At 33.6% G+C, this 19,964-nt stretch overlaps 1 protein-coding gene across 2 annotated transcripts in view; it reads left to right on the top strand.

Annotated features, from left to right (window-relative positions):
* rin2a (Ras and Rab interactor 2a) overlaps window positions 1-19,964 on the top strand; it is a 64,302-nt gene that overhangs the window by 18,202 nt on the left and 26,136 nt on the right. For both annotated transcript variants that reach the window (XM_056470522.1, XM_056470523.1), the window contains 6 exons: window positions 5,923-6,021; window positions 15,241-15,329; window positions 16,410-16,608; window positions 16,727-16,835; window positions 18,286-18,358; window positions 19,436-19,527. In XM_056470522.1, coding sequence (XP_056326497.1) covers window positions 5,962-6,021; window positions 15,241-15,329; window positions 16,410-16,608; window positions 16,727-16,835; window positions 18,286-18,358; window positions 19,436-19,527 — 622 coding nt within the window. In that variant the 5' untranslated portion in view covers window positions 5,923-5,961. The remainder of the gene's footprint in view (window positions 1-5,922; window positions 6,022-15,240; window positions 15,330-16,409; window positions 16,609-16,726; window positions 16,836-18,285; window positions 18,359-19,435; window positions 19,528-19,964) is intronic.

Raw genomic sequence — 19,964 nt, 5'->3', positions numbered from 1 at the left:
TTAATAAAAAAAAATTATATTTTTAATTGCAAAAACATTAACAATCACAATTTCTGCATTTCTGATCAAATAAATGCAGCATTGGTGAACAGAATTGACCTATATTTTATGCTTTAAAGATTTTTTAAATCCTACTTATCTAGGCCTGTCACAATAATCAGTATATAAACTTATCGCACAATAACATGATCTCAATCATTTTTGGTGATGCAATATATATATCGGCCTTACATAAAAACAATTCTAGCAACATTATAGCTGATTGTGCAACATCTCCATCTCTACTGGAGGTGTCTGTAGCTACGTTTCCATCCACCTATTTTTATGCACATTTTGGAGATGCGCCTAAAAAACGGTTGATAGAAAATTTATTAAATGAAGAAAAGATTCATGCAGCTTCTCCTACGGCAGCAAATTCAGTTTTTACTGTTGATATTTGGTGCCAGTTAATCAGGAAATGATGATTTTGTTCTCTTTGACTCGTTGGATGGAAACGCTGCTTCATTCGCACATTTTTTATGCAATTTTCCAGTTTTTCGCATAAAGTTAATTTGCATTTTTGGATTTAAACATAGCTAGTGTCAGTATGGGTAAAAAACAATGTAGTATTTACTATATTACTAAAGAATATTTTCATGAGGATGTCTGACAACTGAAAATAGATCTGGTAGCAGATATCACAGCCTCTGTTCATTTTTACCCTGCTCTTTTTGTTAACATTTGATATTTTTTATTTGTTTAGGATATATGTTTCCACATTGTGATTCCATTTAGATTCCTAATTATTAAATTGTTAAAATGACTATAATTAAATGAAATATTTTAAGAATAAAATATAATGCGTTCCTTGGATGAGTGCACTTGCATTGTGATAATATATTGTCATTCTGACATTATATAAAGAGTAGCATAAAATTATCTTAAAATGACAATAATATTGTTTATCGCAATATATTTTGGTGCAATATATCGTACAACAAAATATATATATTGTGTCAGGACTATACTTATTCCAATCTTTTGACCAGTAGTGCATGTTTATGGATGTAGACTGTGCTCTGGCAGTGCAGAGCCGAGGACAGTGTAATTGTTGAGTCCTGCTGAGGAAAGATGAATGTGTGTTGTGATGCCTCATTACAGCGACAACATGAGGTGAAGCCTCTTCACAGAGAGGAGTAGATTAACATGTCAAACTCAATCCATATCTGTCAGCGCGGGGACGGAGCTTCACAGGAAATACCTGGAACTCACTCAGACTCTTGTAGCCCATTTTCATCTCCAGCTATTTCAGGAAAAACTACCACCACAACAACAAAATGTTAAAGCTGTATTTTTTCCAAGCAGCTGGACAGCTGTTGTGCCCTTTGGGTTGTAAAAATGTTTTCAGTGGACAGTGATGACTGGTCAGGATGATTCAGGAGCGAAAAGAAAGAGAGCTTGGAATTATGGGGTTTGGTTTGGAGGAGAGAAGTGCATTTTCATTGAGTTTCTTAGCAGATGTTTTTATCCAAAGTGAATAACAAATGAGGAAGGCATCAAGTGAATCATTGTAAAGAGGTGCAAATAGGTGCTAATAATACAAAGTTTCTGGCATTGTTAGAATGATCTAAAGGAATTGTGGATTTTATGCCAGGGATTCAGCAGTCCACATAGGATTGCGGAGATCATTCCACCACTCAGGAACAGGGAATGAAAAGCTTCTGGAGAAGGATTTAGCACCTCTTTGTGATGCAAGATAGCACTCACTTACACAACAATGATAGGATTATCATTATTGATATTATAATTATCATTTCATATTGTAATATTGTTATTATTGTGTTATTACAGTATTTGTCATTATTATAATTATAAACAATAATAGTTATTATTATTATTATTATTAATATTATAATTATTATTATTATTATTGTTATGATTATTATTATTCATTCATTTTCTTTTTCATTTTAGTTCCTTTATTAATCTAGGGTGACCACAGCGAAATGAACCGCCAATTTATCCAGCATATGTTTTACTCAGTGGATGCCCTTACAGCTGCAACCCATCACTAGGAAACACCCTCTCATTCACACACATACACTATGGACAATTTTAGCTTACCCAATTCACCACCTTGTGGGGGAAACCGAAGCACCCAGAGGAAACCCACGCAAATGCTGGGAGAACATGCAAACTCTACACAGAAATTCTAACTGACCCAGCCGAGGCTCGAACCAGCGACCTTCTTATTATTTTTATTATTTTGTAATTCTAACAATGTCAGCCGTCAATGTCAGAACCCAGACTTTCTGTCCACTTCAAATTGCGCTGAGAAACAGCGTCTGTTTATTACTATGGAGCGCATCAGCTGACAGTCACACACCACTATATGACTGTTTTAAGGATCTCATAGGGGCGACGGCAGCTGTAATTGTTACATGCCTAAATAAAATGAAAGCAATGAGCAGAGTCCTATTTAAGAGCAAGGGGCGTCCCCTGGTGGTTCAGTGCTATGGGTTGCTCATAGAGAGGATCGGCTCTTAAATGTTTAATGCCAACCTTCATAGAAAGATTGAAAATACAGGAGAAATATGGGAAAAGACCTTTACGGGATGATAGCGGGATAGAATTGTAAAATATGGGAGAATCCCGTGAAAAACAGGAGGGTTGACAGGTATGGTTCAAATGTTCAAATTTCCAGTATTTAGTAGTTGTTGTACTAAAGGAGCCATCATCACCCAAGTCTGAACAGGACAGTCTGAACTACACTACTGGTGAATCATCTCAATATGCGTATAAATATATAGAAGAAAGCAAAGGTTTGGAAGGAGATGCTGGTTCGTTTCAAAGCTTCTAATGGTCACATCAAAAGAGGCTTTGTGAGTTGAGCTCCACATGTTGGCCATGATTCCCCTTACAGTGTCAGCACCCAGACAGCAGCTTTGTGTTAGCTCAATGCATAAATTCACCCGGTGAAAAAAAGAGCTTTGTGTTTCCTTTGTCGACAGTAAGAATCAGGTTGACACCGTGCAAAGCAAGACTGCGCTGTCTGTGGAGAAAAGGCTGTTGTGCATAACTCAGACAGCTGTGCTGGATCAAAGCTTTCTGGGTGTTGGGGATCTGCAGCATCTGGAAGTGGGTCAGGGCTGGCTTTCTCTCTCCAGATGAGGACAGTTTTCTGCAGCGCTGCTCATCCAGAGCCAACTGACCTGTGGCGACCGCATGGAACCTTTAATGGCTGGATTGTTTACAGTTTACTCTGGATGTACTGACTGTATGCATTTGCATTTAGTCAAATATTAAAGACCAAAACCAAAAATGCTTTAGGGGTAATTAATATATCAGTGCATTTTTGGTGAGGCATTCATAAAGATACACAAAAAATTGTCAGTCCATGAAACTCAAAGTGTTTTAACCTACTTTTTGAGCGCCTTGGACTGATGATTTTTGTAAACCTTAAATAAATGCTTAAATAAAAGTCAAACTATTTTGTATTATATGCAGTGTAATACATAAAGAGCCCCCCATACTAGTTCTTCAAGCTCATTCATGAAATCTAAACTGTGAAATGGCTTATATGGAAACATTGTGGTATTGAGCATGTTAAAAGAAAAGTTCATCAACAAAAAAACTATTTACTCAGCATTTGCTCACATTCAACTGATTGTACCATACAAACCTTTTCGGTTTTCTTTTTTCTGAACTATTTGAGGTTCTTTCTTCTATTGAACACAAAAGAAGATATTTTGAAGACGTAGCTATTGATATCTATAGTAGGGGGGACATATACCAATTGTTGCTGGTATCCAGCATTCTTCAAAATATCTTCTTTCGTGTTTAATAGAAGGAAAAGTACCAATTCGTTTTGAACAAGTAGAAGGTTAATAAGTGATGACAAAAGTTAGATTTTTCTGTGAACTATCCCTATTTCTTGAATATTAAGCTTGGTCCTCTCTGATGAATGATGTGATCAATAATCGTAGAGAGCATTTACATGTAAAAGTTGACAATTGTGAATGTTTTGACCCCAGTTATACTACTATTTGAGAGTTTGGGTTCAGTAAAATGACTTTGAATGTCTCTCATGCTCACCATAGCATGAGATCTGCATATATCATCAACACAGTAATATGGTGAAATAATATTATAATTTAAAATAATAATAAATAAAATACACTTGAATTTATTCATTCATTCATTTTCTTTTTGGCTTAGTCCCTTTACTAATCTGGGGTCGCCACAGTGGAATGAACCGCCAACTTATCCAGCAAATGTTTTACGCAGCGAATGCCCTTCCGGCCGCAACCCATCTCTGGGAAACACCCATACACACTCACTCACACTCATACACTACGGACAATTTAGCCTTCCCAATTCACCTGAACCGCATGTCTTTGGACTGTGGGGGAAACCGAAGCACCCGGAGGAAACCCACACGAACGCAGGGAGAACATGCAAACTCCGCACAGAAACGCCAACTGACCCAGCCGAGGCTCGAACCAGAGACCTTCTTGCTGTGAGGCGACAGCACTACCTACTGTGCCACTGCGTTGCCCCACTTTAATTTAATCAGTGTTATTTAATCAAAAACACTTGAGCTGCACAATATTTTTGAAAATATGAAATGGAAAAAGAAAAGTGAAAAAGTGAAAAATGTTGAATTTTTGATAAAAAAATGCTCCAAATAAGATCAATATAATATACTTACTCCCAGGGCCATTTATACTGATATATATATATATATATATATATATATATATATATATATATATATATATATATATATATATATATATATATATATATATATATGTATATATATATATATATGTATATGTATGCACCAGGTTAGGGTTTCGTAACATCTAATTTTTACGAGGTGCCTCGTTAGTCCATGCCTCAACCCCCAACCTGGAGGACCAGGACATACACACATACACTATGGAGAATTTAGCTTACCCAATTCACCTATAGCGCATGTTTTTGGACTTGTGGGGGAAACCGAAGCACCCGGAGGAAGCCCACACAAACACAGGGAGAACATGCAAACTCCACACAGAAATGCCAACTGACCCAGCCGGGGCTCTGACCAGTGACCTTCTTGCTGTAAGGCGACAGCGATACCCACTGTGCCCAATATAATATATTATATATAGTATTTCAAATAAGAAAAACAAACAAAAAGTTTGTATTTCTTAATTTAATGCATCCTTGGTATTATTTCTTTTATTGAAAACAAACAAATCTTAAATTATTTAGAATTTAAACCCTGCTTAATTTCCATTACAGTCTGCCTATACATTTTTTCGCCAAACTTTTGACCCGTACTGTAAATGTTCATGCCATATGTCGGCATAGTTTCAACGGTTAATCACCACATTCAAACTGTTTTGTTTTCAGTCTTACCTGAGCTGAGCCGTGCATTCACATACATTCAAAAGCTTTATGTTCCCCTTGTGTTCTCCTCCTCCGCCACCCTTTCTCACGGCTTGACCTTTGACCTAGTTTTGTCTCCACCGGTCTCCCAGCTGATCCCCTCCTCCCTGTATTATGCCTGCAGCTGTTGTGAAAACTTCTTTAAAAGTGGGTTAACAAAAGGTTGAAAACACACCGTCATCTGTTTGCTCCACCAGTTCTCCCATAATTTCTCTGCAAATGCCCAGTGTTATTATTTCATAGAATGTAGCTAAGGTTATTATGAGCAATCAAGCACAAGTGACTGTAGATGTATAAGCAAGTATTGTATGTGTAAATGAGCTTAGTTCAGGTTACACTATTCATCAAGCAGCAAATGAAATGAGGGAGAAGTTTCATTTATAGTGTGTTTGTAAGTCTGTTCTATGAGTCTTGTGTGCTCATTTCTTTGTTCAGACCATGTAGAATGGGTTGAGGTTTCTTTTTTCTGGCCTTCAAATTAAGGTATGTGTCTTTGATCCACAGAGACCCAGGCTGACACAGAAGAGCTGCGTACACCCAACCATGTCTGTAGAGATGATGATGCAGTCCTGCCTTATGGACCGGAGCAGCAGCTTCTTTAAGGTGAGAGTTAAACACACCACCGCTGTCTGCTGAGATTGGTCTTATTTCTCTGTACCTGCTTACATGCTGTGCATTGTGTGATTATTATCATCATGTCAGCCTTTCTAACTGAGCCTACCATATCATTTAATCAATTTGATCCAATTTACACTCATGGTATGTTGCATAAACTGCTTAGAACAGTCTTGATCATACATTTTCATATATTAATTATCTTTTTAAAAGTAAAACTGCTTGTTATTCTGACTCATTCTTGATGATGAAGCAGTTTCTGCTCTATTAAACTCTAGTAGTGACTTTACCAAAAAAATGTGTTTTTTTTTTGCAACTTCTTAAATTTCCCTTGTCATTTATGAGGTTTTTTATCCCTGTAATATTTAACTTTTTTATTTGAGTATAAATGTATCTTAGCCGTCTAGAAGAGACTCCAGAACTTTAGTGTCTCGATTGAAATCTAAGAACTTCATCAAATTATACCATTTTATAAAAGCTCTGCCAGTGTTTATCTTTGTTTTACTTTAATGTCTGTCTCTGCATATTTTGGAAAGTCTTCGAATTTTGGCTTGCACTTCTGTAAGCAAATTTGAAATTATTTCTCCATGTAATGCGTCAGCCATGGTGGTCCCACAACAGCTAAACACATGCTGGCTTAGCTGGAAAGGAAATGTTTGGCTTTTATAAGGAACATGTCAATCTTAAAGGGTTAGTTCACCCAAAAAATGTAAATTATCGCATGATTTATCTTGATATTTCCATCATGGTGTATATAAGTTTTTATTTTGATTGAATTCAATCAGAAAAAATATATATATTCGGCTGTCGGCATTCTCTTTTTTTTATAAGGCTATTGATGATCACAAGTCAAGATACATTTTAAAAATAACCTTAATTTGTGCAACTTCTGGCAAATGTCAATCATCTTCACCTTTTTGAAGGTGTAATTTTTGTATGCGTTAGCACCATCAGCCGATGAGGAATGTGTTTTTCTATCTCCTGAGTTGAAGTGAAGAGAGACAAACACAGTGCTGTCCAGCTGATGGCAAAGAAATGCACCTCAAAAAAAGTCGATGGATGGCACTAGCATGAAGTTACACAATATATATATATATATATATATATATATATATATATATATATATATATATATATATTACTTTTAATTATTCACTTTATTGGTCTTCTTTTGGACTGCTGATAAAAATCAGCCAATCGGTGACATTATAGAGCTGGAAAAGCCAAAGATAATTTTTTAAAAAGCTGATTGGATTACACAGAAAGAAGAAAGTCATTTACACCTAGGATTCCTTGAGGGTGATTTCTTTTTTTTAATTTGTAATTAAATTATTTTCCATTTTGGGATGAAATAACCCTTTAAGGTTAGCTATTATGCTGCAAATCTATTTTTAAAAGTTGCATTCAGAAGATACTGTGTTTACATTAAAATGTTTGGTTTCTCATTTCCACCAATATGGAAAAATTATTTTAAACACATCACTTTGATAGTGTTTTGATCTATTAATAGTGTTTTGATTACTTTTATCTATCTATCTATCTATCTATCTATCTATCTATCTATCTATCTATCTATCTATCTATCTATCTATCTATCTATCTATCTATCTGTCTGTCTGTCTGTCTGTCTGTCTGTCTGTCTGTCTGTCTGTCTGTCTGTCTGTCTGTCTGTCTGTCTGTCTGTCTGTCTGTCTGTCTGTCTGTCTGTCTGTCTGTCTGTCTGTCTGTGCACTTAAACTTTACAGATTTTCTAATCAAATGCTTAATGAAACAGCCTCTATACTATAAGTTGATGCTAAATTTGCAGCTAAAATCAGTCATTTGTTCATACAATTACTATTTTCTATATGGACAATGGCACTACATAGGGAGTAAATGATTCAGACAGTGTAAATATGCAAACAGATACAACATGCACAGTTTCTCATGTCCTGAGGCATGACAGCAAAGTGTGGATCACATGTGCGAGCCCCACAGACCACAAAACATAAGACACATTTGAATTCTACACAGAGCACTATATTTTATAGGGGTTTGGGAAGATGAGGTAATGGGTAGATAGACTCAGCATTACTGTTAGACTGTCGCTGTCATAAGCTGTCAGATGTGGCTTTACTGAGGTCATTGACTCTGGTCAAACTGTGAAATAAAGAAACGCTTTTGGCATTTTTAAAAACAGGAAAGGAGCAGCTCACTATCGCACCATTTTTTCCTGTTTCAGTGACATTACGTCAACACGTTGAATAACGCAACATGTTTCACAGAACTTTAGTGGAGTTGAGTTATTTGATGATGACTGATGCTCATTGTTTGCACTTCTGTGGGAATAGCATACTCAGATTATTCAGTGACCAATAAAATAGGTTAATATAGCTTTCTGACTTTACCATTTTTTAATACATTGAGCTGTTCTCCGGGTCTGTTGGGAGCACTTTTAATTTAGGTTAGCATAGACCATTGACTTAGATTAGACCATTAGCATCTCACTCACATAAAAATAATCAAAAGGTTTTCAATTATATTGCTATTTAAAGCTTGGGTCATCTATAGTTACATTGTGTACTAACACAGATGAAAAATAAACAGTTGGGAACTTTATTCTCATTTTTCGCTCTGAAAATTGTCACCAGCACCATGCCATACACCTGTACCTACAGATTTTGCATAATATCATTGTGCCTGCTACAGCCATGGTACATCAGCAAAGTTCCTTGATTATCATACCAGATTAAAAATATAGTTCCTAGCCATATCGACCTAGAAAATAGCAATTTTTAAAAATAGTTTTCATCAGTGTTAGTACACAATGCAACTACAGAAGTTTCAAGCTTTAAATAGAAAACGTTAACAAAACGCTTCGAACATTTTTGAGCAAGATATTATAATAAAATTGAGTGTTCCTTTAACATACTACAGTAATTTGTGCTTAAAGCTGCAATACAGTCATTCAATCAATTTATCATTTACTGTCATGTCATTCCAAATCTAAAATATACTCACTGAATAATAAACTTTAAAGAATGTTTTTATCCACATCAGCAAAGTTAAAAACTTTTCAATAGCTGACTTTTTACTGTATGGACAAAAACAGACACTCATATCTGGAATTACATGAATATACTATGAAAATGTAAGAGTCTGCATGAAGTTTAATGTAGGGCTGCTCGATTATGGAAAAAATCATAATCACGATTATTTTAGTCATAATTGTAATCACGATTATTCAAAACGATTATTAATTGAAGTCAAAATTATTCGCCCTCCTGTGAATTTTATATATATATATATATATATATATATATATATATATATATATATATATATATATATATATATATATATATATATATATATATATATATATATATATATATATATATATAAATATTTCCCAAATGATGTTTAACAGAGGAATTTTTAACAGTATTTGCTATAATATTTTGTCTTCTGAAGAAAGTCTTATTTGTTTTATTTCAGCTAGAATAAAAGCAGTTTTTAATATTTTGAGACCTATCATAAGGTCAATATTATTAGCCCCCTCAAGCAATATATATTTTTGATTGTCTGCAGAAGAAACTACTGTTATACAATGACTTGCCTAATTACCCTTAAGCTTTTGAATGTCACTTTAAGCTGAATACTAGTATCTTGAAAAATATCTAATAAAATATAATGTACTTTACATCATAGCAAAGATAAAAGAAATCAGTTATTAGAAATGAGTTATTAAATCTGTTATGTTTAAAAATGGGTCGAAAAAAAAATCTTTGCATAAACAGAAATTGGGGGGAAAGGGTCGCTAATAATTCAGGAGGGCTAAAAATTCTGACTTCAACTGATTATATGCACAGTTATTTTCCTCCCTGTAAATAAGGAAAGGGAAATAAATGCAAAAGAATAAAAATATGAAACAAACTGTGCTTTAAGCATCTTCACTGTAATAAAAAAAACTTCAGCTACAAAAGTCCTTCAGTCAAGAGCAGTGAGGGATTTTCTCCATTTGTTGTTTGATTCATAATGAAAACAGGCGGCTAGAGGAATATTGCGCTGTCACTTTAAGAATTGTGCAGCTCTGATATGGTTTCTCTTTCACATGTCTTTTCTCAACTTGTTTGTTTATTACAGAAATGAGAGTTAATATGAATATTTACTAAACACCGAGCTCTGACACAAATGTGCATGTATTTGACCATTAAAGCGCTCGCATTACGATGGCGTTAGATGTGTGTGCTCCGCTCGTCAACTGGAAAGGGGGCGGTATATGATGCAATAATCGTTTATCTCGATTAATACTTTTTTATAATCGTTAGAAGCCAAAATCGAAATCGTATTTTCGATTAATTGCACAGCCCTAGTTTAAGGTCAATCCCAAGTATTTAATACCAAAAAGAGTCATAAACAACTTCCACATTCAGAGCTTTGAAACACACATGACCACATGACTACAAACGTCACGACTGAACACTATCCTTACACAGTAATGTCTCAGCCAGCAATAAATCACACGGTGAAAGTCACCATCTCTGGGTGTGTTTGCTCCCAGCTCATGTCCTACTTTAGAGGCAGACAGAGCCCAGGTTAGTCTGGGCCTCTGGAGACTCGAGGAATGTTGCTCCGTCCATTTCTACTGCCAGCACTAAAGCTGCAGAGCTTAAGAGCTTCTTAAAGGATGATAGCTCCAGTTATCTCTACAAGCTGTTCTTCCAAAAAACATAAAGAGGTTTTGTGCGATGGTTTCTGTAATTATTTTGGGGTGACTTTGCTGTTCCCTCCAGTGTATTCTGATTATTTAGCACAGGAGGAAGTTGTAGTTGCAAGTACAAGGATTGTTTCATGTAAACAATTAGATGCAGCCATAGGCAAATAAATCAGGCTTTCGCTTCGACGCTAATCGGCCGTGATGAATGCATGATGAGATTATGGACGCCAGTGAACAAAAATTTATATTCCTCCTTGTTTCCTTAACAGAAAACACTTCCTTAACATCTCTTCCCTGTCATCACTTCAGTGGAATGTGGTGAGCGGACTGAATTTTACCTTTGTCATCTAATGAAGGAACAATAAATAAAAAGGAGAATTTTGTTAATATTTTCTGCCCCTTCTGTTTTTTATAAACACAAATACCTTTTTTTTTGAGAAGCACAGAATGTGAATTTTAAAGACTACCCTGGCTGGTCTTTTCCATTTTTTGAAATATTGGATTAAATATGTGTAATATGATGAGCTATACAAAGAACTTTAAATGATATGGATGCAATAAAATGTCTATAAATCACTAATTATATGTATGTTATAGTCAATACTTGATAAATGGCTGATGTTATTTATTTATTTATTTTGTACCTAGATTTTATAGATTTTTTAGGAACGTATAACCAGTGGGAACAAAATAAACAAACAAACAAACAATAATAGTAATACATATATACATATAGACACAAATACATCCATTCCACGTATGGATATCTAAATGCATACATATATAAAAATATTGAATTAACCTCATTGAGAAAATAAATAATTGAAATAAGTATAAAATAAATTATAATAAAAGGTTGGCAAACATATTTTCGTAATGATGCATAACCTCTAGAATTATGTACATGTTACATTGTAGATAATTATATTGTCGTTGTGGAGAAAGCTAGCCATTTACTCCATTTCTTTTCAAAGATCTCTATTTGTAATCGAAGTCCATGTGTCGTTTTTTCCATTTCCTCAACTTCTGCTATTATTTTGACCCATTTGTCTTTAGCTGGTGGATCTTCTTTATACCATTTCCGGGTGATAGCTTTTTTTACTTGTTGCCAAAAATATCTGAAATAGATATCGGTCCTCTTTTTCAAGTTTAATAGGAATATCTCCTAGATAAAGTACTTCGAATGATTAGGGAATATGAAGATCACAATGATCTTTGATAGTTGAATAAACAGTACAGTGTATATGCAAAGAATGTACAGAAAATGTTAATTCTTGAGCCCCAGAATTAGCGCAACTGTTTAATTGCTACCAAGCAAACTTACGTATTGTAGCATTATAAAGTACAGCGTGAATTATGAATATTAATTACAAGATTTGCTTCTAGTTAAATGGTATGGTGCTGTTCTGTTATTAATGCTTTGTAAGTAAATTAATAATAATAATTAAAATAATAACAATAATATTCATAATATGCACAACCAAATATTAAAATTTGTTTAAAATAAAAATTATAAAATCTCATTTTAGAGATACTAATAAATTAAAGCTGGTAAACAAATGGCACACTTTCAAATGGAAATAAAACATAAAAGGATTAAATCAAGTTTTATTTACAATCAATATCCATATTAATTGATTAATTGTATTTTATTATTTATATTTAAATAAATTATAAATTATATTTAAATGATTAATATAAATTGTTATTATATTATATTAAATTATACTATATTATATTATATTATATTATATTATATTATATTATATTATATTATATTATATTATATTATATTATATTATATTATATTATATTATTATATTATATTATATTATATTATATTATATTATACTATATTATATTATTATATTATATTATATTATATTATATTATATTATATTATATTATATTATATTAAATTATATTATATTATATTATATTATTATATTATATTATATTATATTATATTATACTATATTATATTATTATATTATATTATATTATATTATATTATATTAAATTATACTATATTATATTATTATATTATATTATATTATATTATATTATATTATATTATATTATATTATATTATATTATATTATATTATATTATATTATATTATATTATATTATACTATATTATATTATTATATTATATTATATTATATTATATTATATTATATTAAATTATATTATATTATATTATATTATATTATATTATATTATATTATATTATATTATATTATATTAAATTATATTATATTATATTATATTATATTATATTATATTATATTATACTATATTATATTATTATATTATATTATATTATATTATATTATATTATATTATATTATATTAAATTATATTATATTATATTATATTATATTATATTATATTATATTATATTATATTATATTATATTATATTATATTATATTATATTATATTATATTATATTATATTATGTTTGGGCAAAGCATGATCAAAATGAGAGAGAGTAAGTGATCAAAGTATGTTCATTATGAATGAAGAGTCCTTTAATTGATTAATTCTGCTGCTGTCACTTTGAGTGTTTATATTTCACACACTCCTCTCAGTATTGAGCCAGTGTTTTGGCTGAAACAAGCGTGCTAGTAAAATGTCAGCACATAGTTTCCAAAAGTCTTGGCTGCTTTGTATGCTGTGAATGACTTTACCTCACGGCTGGTTAAAGAGAGGCACAGATGACTGCAGTTTTTGGAAGAAATCTTGATCTCGCCAGTCTCCAAAACACCAGCCAGCTCCACACAGGCATCACAGTTTCCTAAAAAACGTCCAACGGGTGAAAATACACCTTTCATTCTGCTTCATCACCTCTTTTAATGGCTCACCACTGAAGCTGAAGTCATTCTCAGCCTCTAGTTTAATTCACCAACGTAAGGTGAATACTTTGTACATGTAATACATGACATACAACATTATATGATAATTAAGTTCCGCATCACATGATCCATTGAATCATTCCAATAATGATATGTATCTCAAGAAATCAGATGTTTTCATCATTCTTCATTAATAGTAAGTCTGCAAGCATTCATTTCAGTCAATTTAAAACAAAATAATCTCAACGTTCTCCTACCAGTTCTGAATAAAACACAAACCCACAACATTCAGTGTAATTTTCTTATTCTCATATTTGAATTGCACAAGTTTATTTCACAATATTAGATCGAAAGATCAGAAAAAGCCCATACAAAGCCATACTCCATAGCTATAGCTCCCATAGACATCAGGAAAGTGGACCAAAGTAAACAGAGACTGATTAAAACAGAGGTAAAACTGGGAATGTTTTTACAAATCTACTAATAATAATACCAAAATTGGATGCTTTCATAGTTAATAATTAAACATAATAATAATAATAATAATAATAATAATAATAATAATAATAATAATAATAATAATAAGTAATAAGCATGATCTTAGCTGAGTGTTTTTATTTCAATTAAAATCTTGAAACTGGTTTGAGGTATTTCTTGTCTGGCTTATATGGAGCACAATGAGCCGTATCAAGCAGTGTGCCAGTTTATGCAATGTTGGTTTGATAAATCTTGACCTTTCAAGTGTGTAGCTCATTCAGCAGTAATACACAGCAACTAAGTGCTTCAATGTGACCGAAGCCCTTTTTTTTTTTGTTTTTTTTTTAACTTTCAGATAGCTTTTCTTGGCTGTGAGCTGAATTTTGAAAGAGCCAAGAGTTTGTGTGTAATTGTGGTTTGCTGACTAAGTCTGAGGATGAAGCTGGAGAAATACCTCCTGACTAAAAGCGGAAAATGCTGGCTCAGATAAAGCAGAAACACAACAGAACGTGTGGACGAGCATTTACTGTCTGGTCCATGGTTGAGTGTTTATAGTAATTGTGACTGTTGTCATTCATTTGAGAAGTTTAAGCAGTTATTGCAAATAATGAACAAAAAAAAAACAGTCTGCCCCCTGCTGGCTATCAGGAGAAACTGAAAACGCAGTGATAAAACAGCTTTCTCAAATGCATTTAAAGTATTGGCCTAAAATCACTGTTCTTCATGTCTGATCTAAGTGTTGGGTGAATTTAATCCTGCTTCATACCGCACTGAATACATATTTCTTTTGATATTGTGCATTTTATTTAATAGTCACTGCGGTTTAGTGTTTCATCGAGCAACAATCAAAGGAAACAGAGCAACAGGGCTTTGATGTCTCTCTGTCTTTCTGAATTGTTCTCACTGTTAGTTTCTGAAAGGAAACTGACGAGGTTGCTAGTTCACTGGGAGTCATTTTATTATGACTAATTCCAGACACAACCACTTCCCATTCATACAAAACATCCATGAGACACCAACACACATTGCGAAGGCTTTCAGATTTCCTGTTCTCTTCACACTTGTTTTGTGTGTGTGTGTGTGTGTGTGTGTGTGTGTGTGTGTGTGTGTGTGTGTGTGTGTGTGTGCGTGTGCGTGTGTGCGTGTGCGTGTGTGTGTGTGTATGTCTACAGCTGATTGACACATTCTCAACGGAGATCTCAGAGTTGAAGCAGGAGATGGTTCAGCCAGCCAGAGAGCCGGAGACTGAAATCTTACAGGGGTGAGTTCAACGTTCATCACTGTCATCTTCCTCCTCACTGGCATTAAGGGGAATTTTAGGTTATATTAAATGATGTTTTCTTAATATTGTGTTCAGATGAACAGCTGAATCCTTCTGAAAATCTCATTTAAACCTGCATGTTAACCATTATATACAGAATAAAATAAATATATTATAGAATTTTACTCATTTTTACAACAAAATTGTGTCTCTCAATGATATGAATTTAAAAGTTCACAGAGCAATAGTTGTATTTATCTTTCATGTTAATATGAATGTATTACATAAATATAAAAAAATATATATTCTGTATTGTGAATGGTAAACAGTAGCAGATTTCTTGCCTCTTGTCGATGTTTTGGACTGTGTAGATTAATCCGCTGGTTTGTTGTTGCACTTCCCATGTTCTCCAGCAAGTGGAGCAAGTCTTAGTTTTACAGCATGGTTGCTTTTGCAATACTGCATTTCCATGGAATTAAAAGGAAGTGCAAGGAACAATAAATCCATCCAGGTGTTTCACAATCAACTTTCAGAAAAATTTGAAAACAACCCAAGTGCCAAAAATGTCTTCAACCTCTAATCTGTTTGTTTTTCAGCTTTTGAAATTGGCTTCAGTCAGGATGAGTTAATTATAATCCTAAACTTCATCAACATCCCATGTGTAATTTAAAGGCATAGTGCACCCAGAAATGAAAATTTGTGGTTAATTTACTCAGCCTAAGTTTTCTATATCTATAAGTTTTCTATATCTTATATATATTCCAACATTTTTACTTAATTGTAAGCAAATACACAAAGTTTTGTCATCCTTGTTAGATTAAACTCCAGTTAATCTTAAAGCAAGAGAATAAACCAGCAATCTGGTGAAATTAGGAATCATAAAGTCAGTTCAAAGTAAATTTATAACCGTTATTTTGACGTTTTACTGAGAATTATGGTGTAAGCTGCTCTACAATTACATTTTTACTTCCCTCCTGAAAATTACTTCCCTCCTGAAAATATTTGACAACCGCTGCTTCAGCCCAACACCAAAAGTGTTTTTTTTCTGTTCTTTTTCTTTGTCTCTGTATATATTTCTAGTCTGGAAGGAGAAGTGAGTGGTCTGTTCCTGCAGTCGTCTGCCTGTGCCGGTGTGCCAGGAGTGAGGGATTCTGGGTATGATTCATTACGCAGACGCATGAGCATGCTGGACAGACTGATGCAGACACACTCTGTATGGCTGCTGCTGTCACTCAGCGATGATGAAGCCAGACACATTCTGCAGCCGCAGCCGGCAGGGGTAAAAACATTGTGCTTATTCGACAACCAACTTGCTTAACAAGACGTTCTTTTAGTTATTATCTTTTTAATAATCATCATATTTATGTTCTCCCATTTGTGTCTGTGTTTGATTATAGAGTTTTGTGGTAAGGAGGTGTTATAAACTGCAGAAAAAGGTGATTTCCCTCCGAATGAATAGTGACACATTGATTGTTCGGGACTTTCCTGTTAAAGAGAGCCAATATAGTAAGTAAATAGGGTAGTCCTTCTATTAATATACCACTAATAGTGTTTGTATCTGCGTCACCTTTTCATTTCCTCTAGCCTGGAGTTTTTTTTAAATTTACCTGTGCACTTCCCATGACTGTTTAAAATAGCCTTGCTTCTGATCAGAGCTGTTTATGGTAATTAATTAATTAATTTATTTATTTTTGATTGATGTAGTGCAGGGGTGCCCAAACTTTTACTTAAGTAGGGCCAAAAACCAACCTTGATTGAGTGTGGTGGGCCAAAGGTAAATATACCAAACTCTATAGCATTAAATTTGCCATGGTTTATTTAATATACAAAAATAATTAGAAAACATTTCTTTATATTACCAGATGCAGTTTATTACTTTTAATTTTTATAATGAACTTATTACAGTTAAAAACAATCTCATTTATAACAGAATTGGGTTAAACTAGTCAAGCTGCTTCTGTTTTTGCCTTAATTTGCTCACCGATATATTCAGCATTGTCCTCTATCTGTCGAGTGACAGTATATATTGTATTTTAAATCAAATCAAATTCATTTACAAACATGTTATTCAAACATTTAATTTCAGTTGGCTTTTTTGTAGCTCAGCAGTAAAACAAACCAAAAAAGCTACGTTAAATTAGAAATTACGATCTCTGTTAAAGATCCAACCCTTTGTAACATTCTTTCTCTCTTCTCAGACGAGATGATGGGCCAAATTAAAGGTTACAATTGGCCAACTTTGGCTCGCGGACCCTAGTTTGGGCATCTCTGATGTAGTGTTTTAATTTCAGTTAAGCTTTTATTTCTGATGTAAAGATGACAAGAGTGCTGTGGGACTGAATCTCAGGACAATATATTTTTCTTGTTGTTTATTAATGCATTTATTTATGTTCAACATTTAGCAGCTGTCTCTTTTTGTTGTTAATTAATATTTGACAGTGATACTCTTTTGATCAAATAAATCCTGGTTGTTCAGCATTAGAGAGATTTAAAATCTTCCAGACCCTATGCTTTTGTATCATAGGTTACATAAATAACATCTGAAAAACAGAGAATTTGGTAACAAGTAAACTGTTATAATTTGTTGCACTGTGAGCCTAATTCATAAAACCTCAGCAAAGCAAATGTTTGAATTTGTACTGACTGAATGGTTTTATGGACAATTATGTTCTGCTAATGCTTCATGAATGAGGCCTAGTGAATCATAAAAGTCTCTGGGTTGTTGAGCTCCATTTGAGTCACATGTTTTAATTTTTAAGCCAGCTTTATTTCTCTCCATTAACACACTTTACATGAGTCTCTCTTATATCTCTATTTGTCACTGTAATACTAAGGGCTCAGATACTGTGTGACATTTGCCCTGTTTACCTTTACTTTTGAGAGAGACCGTTAGGTCATTCCACTTTTTTCTATTTTAAATCCAGTGTAACCGTCTGTGTGTGTGTTTTTGTTACAGCTTTTTCCCTGGAGGGCTCAGGAATCAGCTTTGCAGACCTCTTTCGTCTGGTGGCATTCTGCTGTATCAGCAGGTAAGTTGATCTCACTCTTAAAACGACAAAAACTCCTGCAAAAACACAGCTTGTTTAGTTTATACGAAATGTACTGGTCTGTTTTGTATCTGAAAGAGATAAAGAGTGGCTATTATGTTTTGTTGGTGTTCATATTATTCATTTATACGAATTTTGACTTGAAGTCTAAACAGGTTTAGACTAAAACTAGCAAAACATTTATCCCAGACTACACAAACACAGCACATCTGCTCAACCAGTGGCATCAGTTTGGGACAGGGCCGTATGCTTAGTCAGCTAATAGAAATGAAGGTGGTATTGTTTTTCCAATGCACAGAAATTATACCCTGCACTTTCTAGGTAGTCTCCTGAAGTTCTGAGAATAACCCAGAATGTATGTGGTAAAGTAAAACCAGATGATGTTGATTCAGTTGCATTCCAGTGCTGAAGACCAACTCGGATAATAACTGGAAGGAAGGGTCGAACTGGCCTCTTTTTGCTCAAAAACAAAATTTAGTCATAGATATTCTTCATGCCTTGTTTACATAGTAGTGCATACAAATGTACTCACCTTCAAGTGGTTGCAAAACTTTATGCGTTTGTTTCTACTGTTGAACACCAAAGAAGATATTTTAAAGAATGCTGAAAACCTGTAACCATTGACTTTCATGGTAGGAAAAACAAATACTATGGATGTCAATGGTTGCAGTTTTTTTTTCAGAATTCTTCAAATGATCTTTTGGGTTTAACAGAGGAAAGAAACTCATAAAGGGTTGAAACAAGTCAAATAATTTCATTGTTGGGTGAACTATCCCTTTAATGAATTAATGACCAGGTCTGTGCCAATGTCATGCAGAAAAGTCAGTGGATAAACACAGCCCTCTCTCTGCCAAACTCACCCACAGGCTCAGTTTAACAGCCATTTCACTCTCTCTCTTTCTCTGACTCATTCTTTCTCTCACTCTCAACCAAGAGTGCAGACAGCGACTCTCAGCCCGGATATTCTTTAGCTTTTACTATTTATAATCAGTTTGACATTCTTTTGGGGCATGTTTGTAATGTTTTTAGCTCTTATCAACATTCATTTGTCTTCTTTAGAGACGTTCTGCCCTTCACCCTGAAGCTTCCTGAAGCTATTGCGTCTGCAAAAACCCTAACAGATCTAGAGGAAGTGGCTAAGTTGGGAAAAGGTGAGTTTTTTTTCCTCTATGCATGAATGTTTGCTTCCCAAGAGTCTGTTTTTCTAAGTTAAACTGCTGGCTGTTGAGTTTCAGCATTACTCAGAGAGCATAACCAATTCTCTCATGATTCTCCCTTGAATTTTTATGTGTTTATCATATGATTGGGTAAAATGCTGTGTGTATTGTAAACCTAGATTTGTCAGTATTTATTGGTGTCAGCGTAGCAAAGTTTAGTTGTTGTTGAGCGCTCAGCAGTTTTATTTGGTTGAAGTAAAGCATTTAGGTTAGCTTTTCATTTACAACAATTAACCAGCAACTACCTACATACACACTGCTGCTAATTTTCACAGTTTATTGTCAAATCATGTTGTGTACACACACAGTATTCAGTCATTTACTTGAGTGACAACTGCATCTTTCAGCCTGATTGACAGCTAAAAACTGCA

This window comes from Danio aesculapii, chromosome 13, assembly GCF_903798145.1.
Source record: "Danio aesculapii chromosome 13, fDanAes4.1, whole genome shotgun sequence".
NCBI lineage: Eukaryota > Metazoa > Chordata > Actinopteri > Cypriniformes > Danionidae > Danio > Danio aesculapii.
This window is presented reverse-complemented; position numbering and strand designations above follow the sequence as displayed.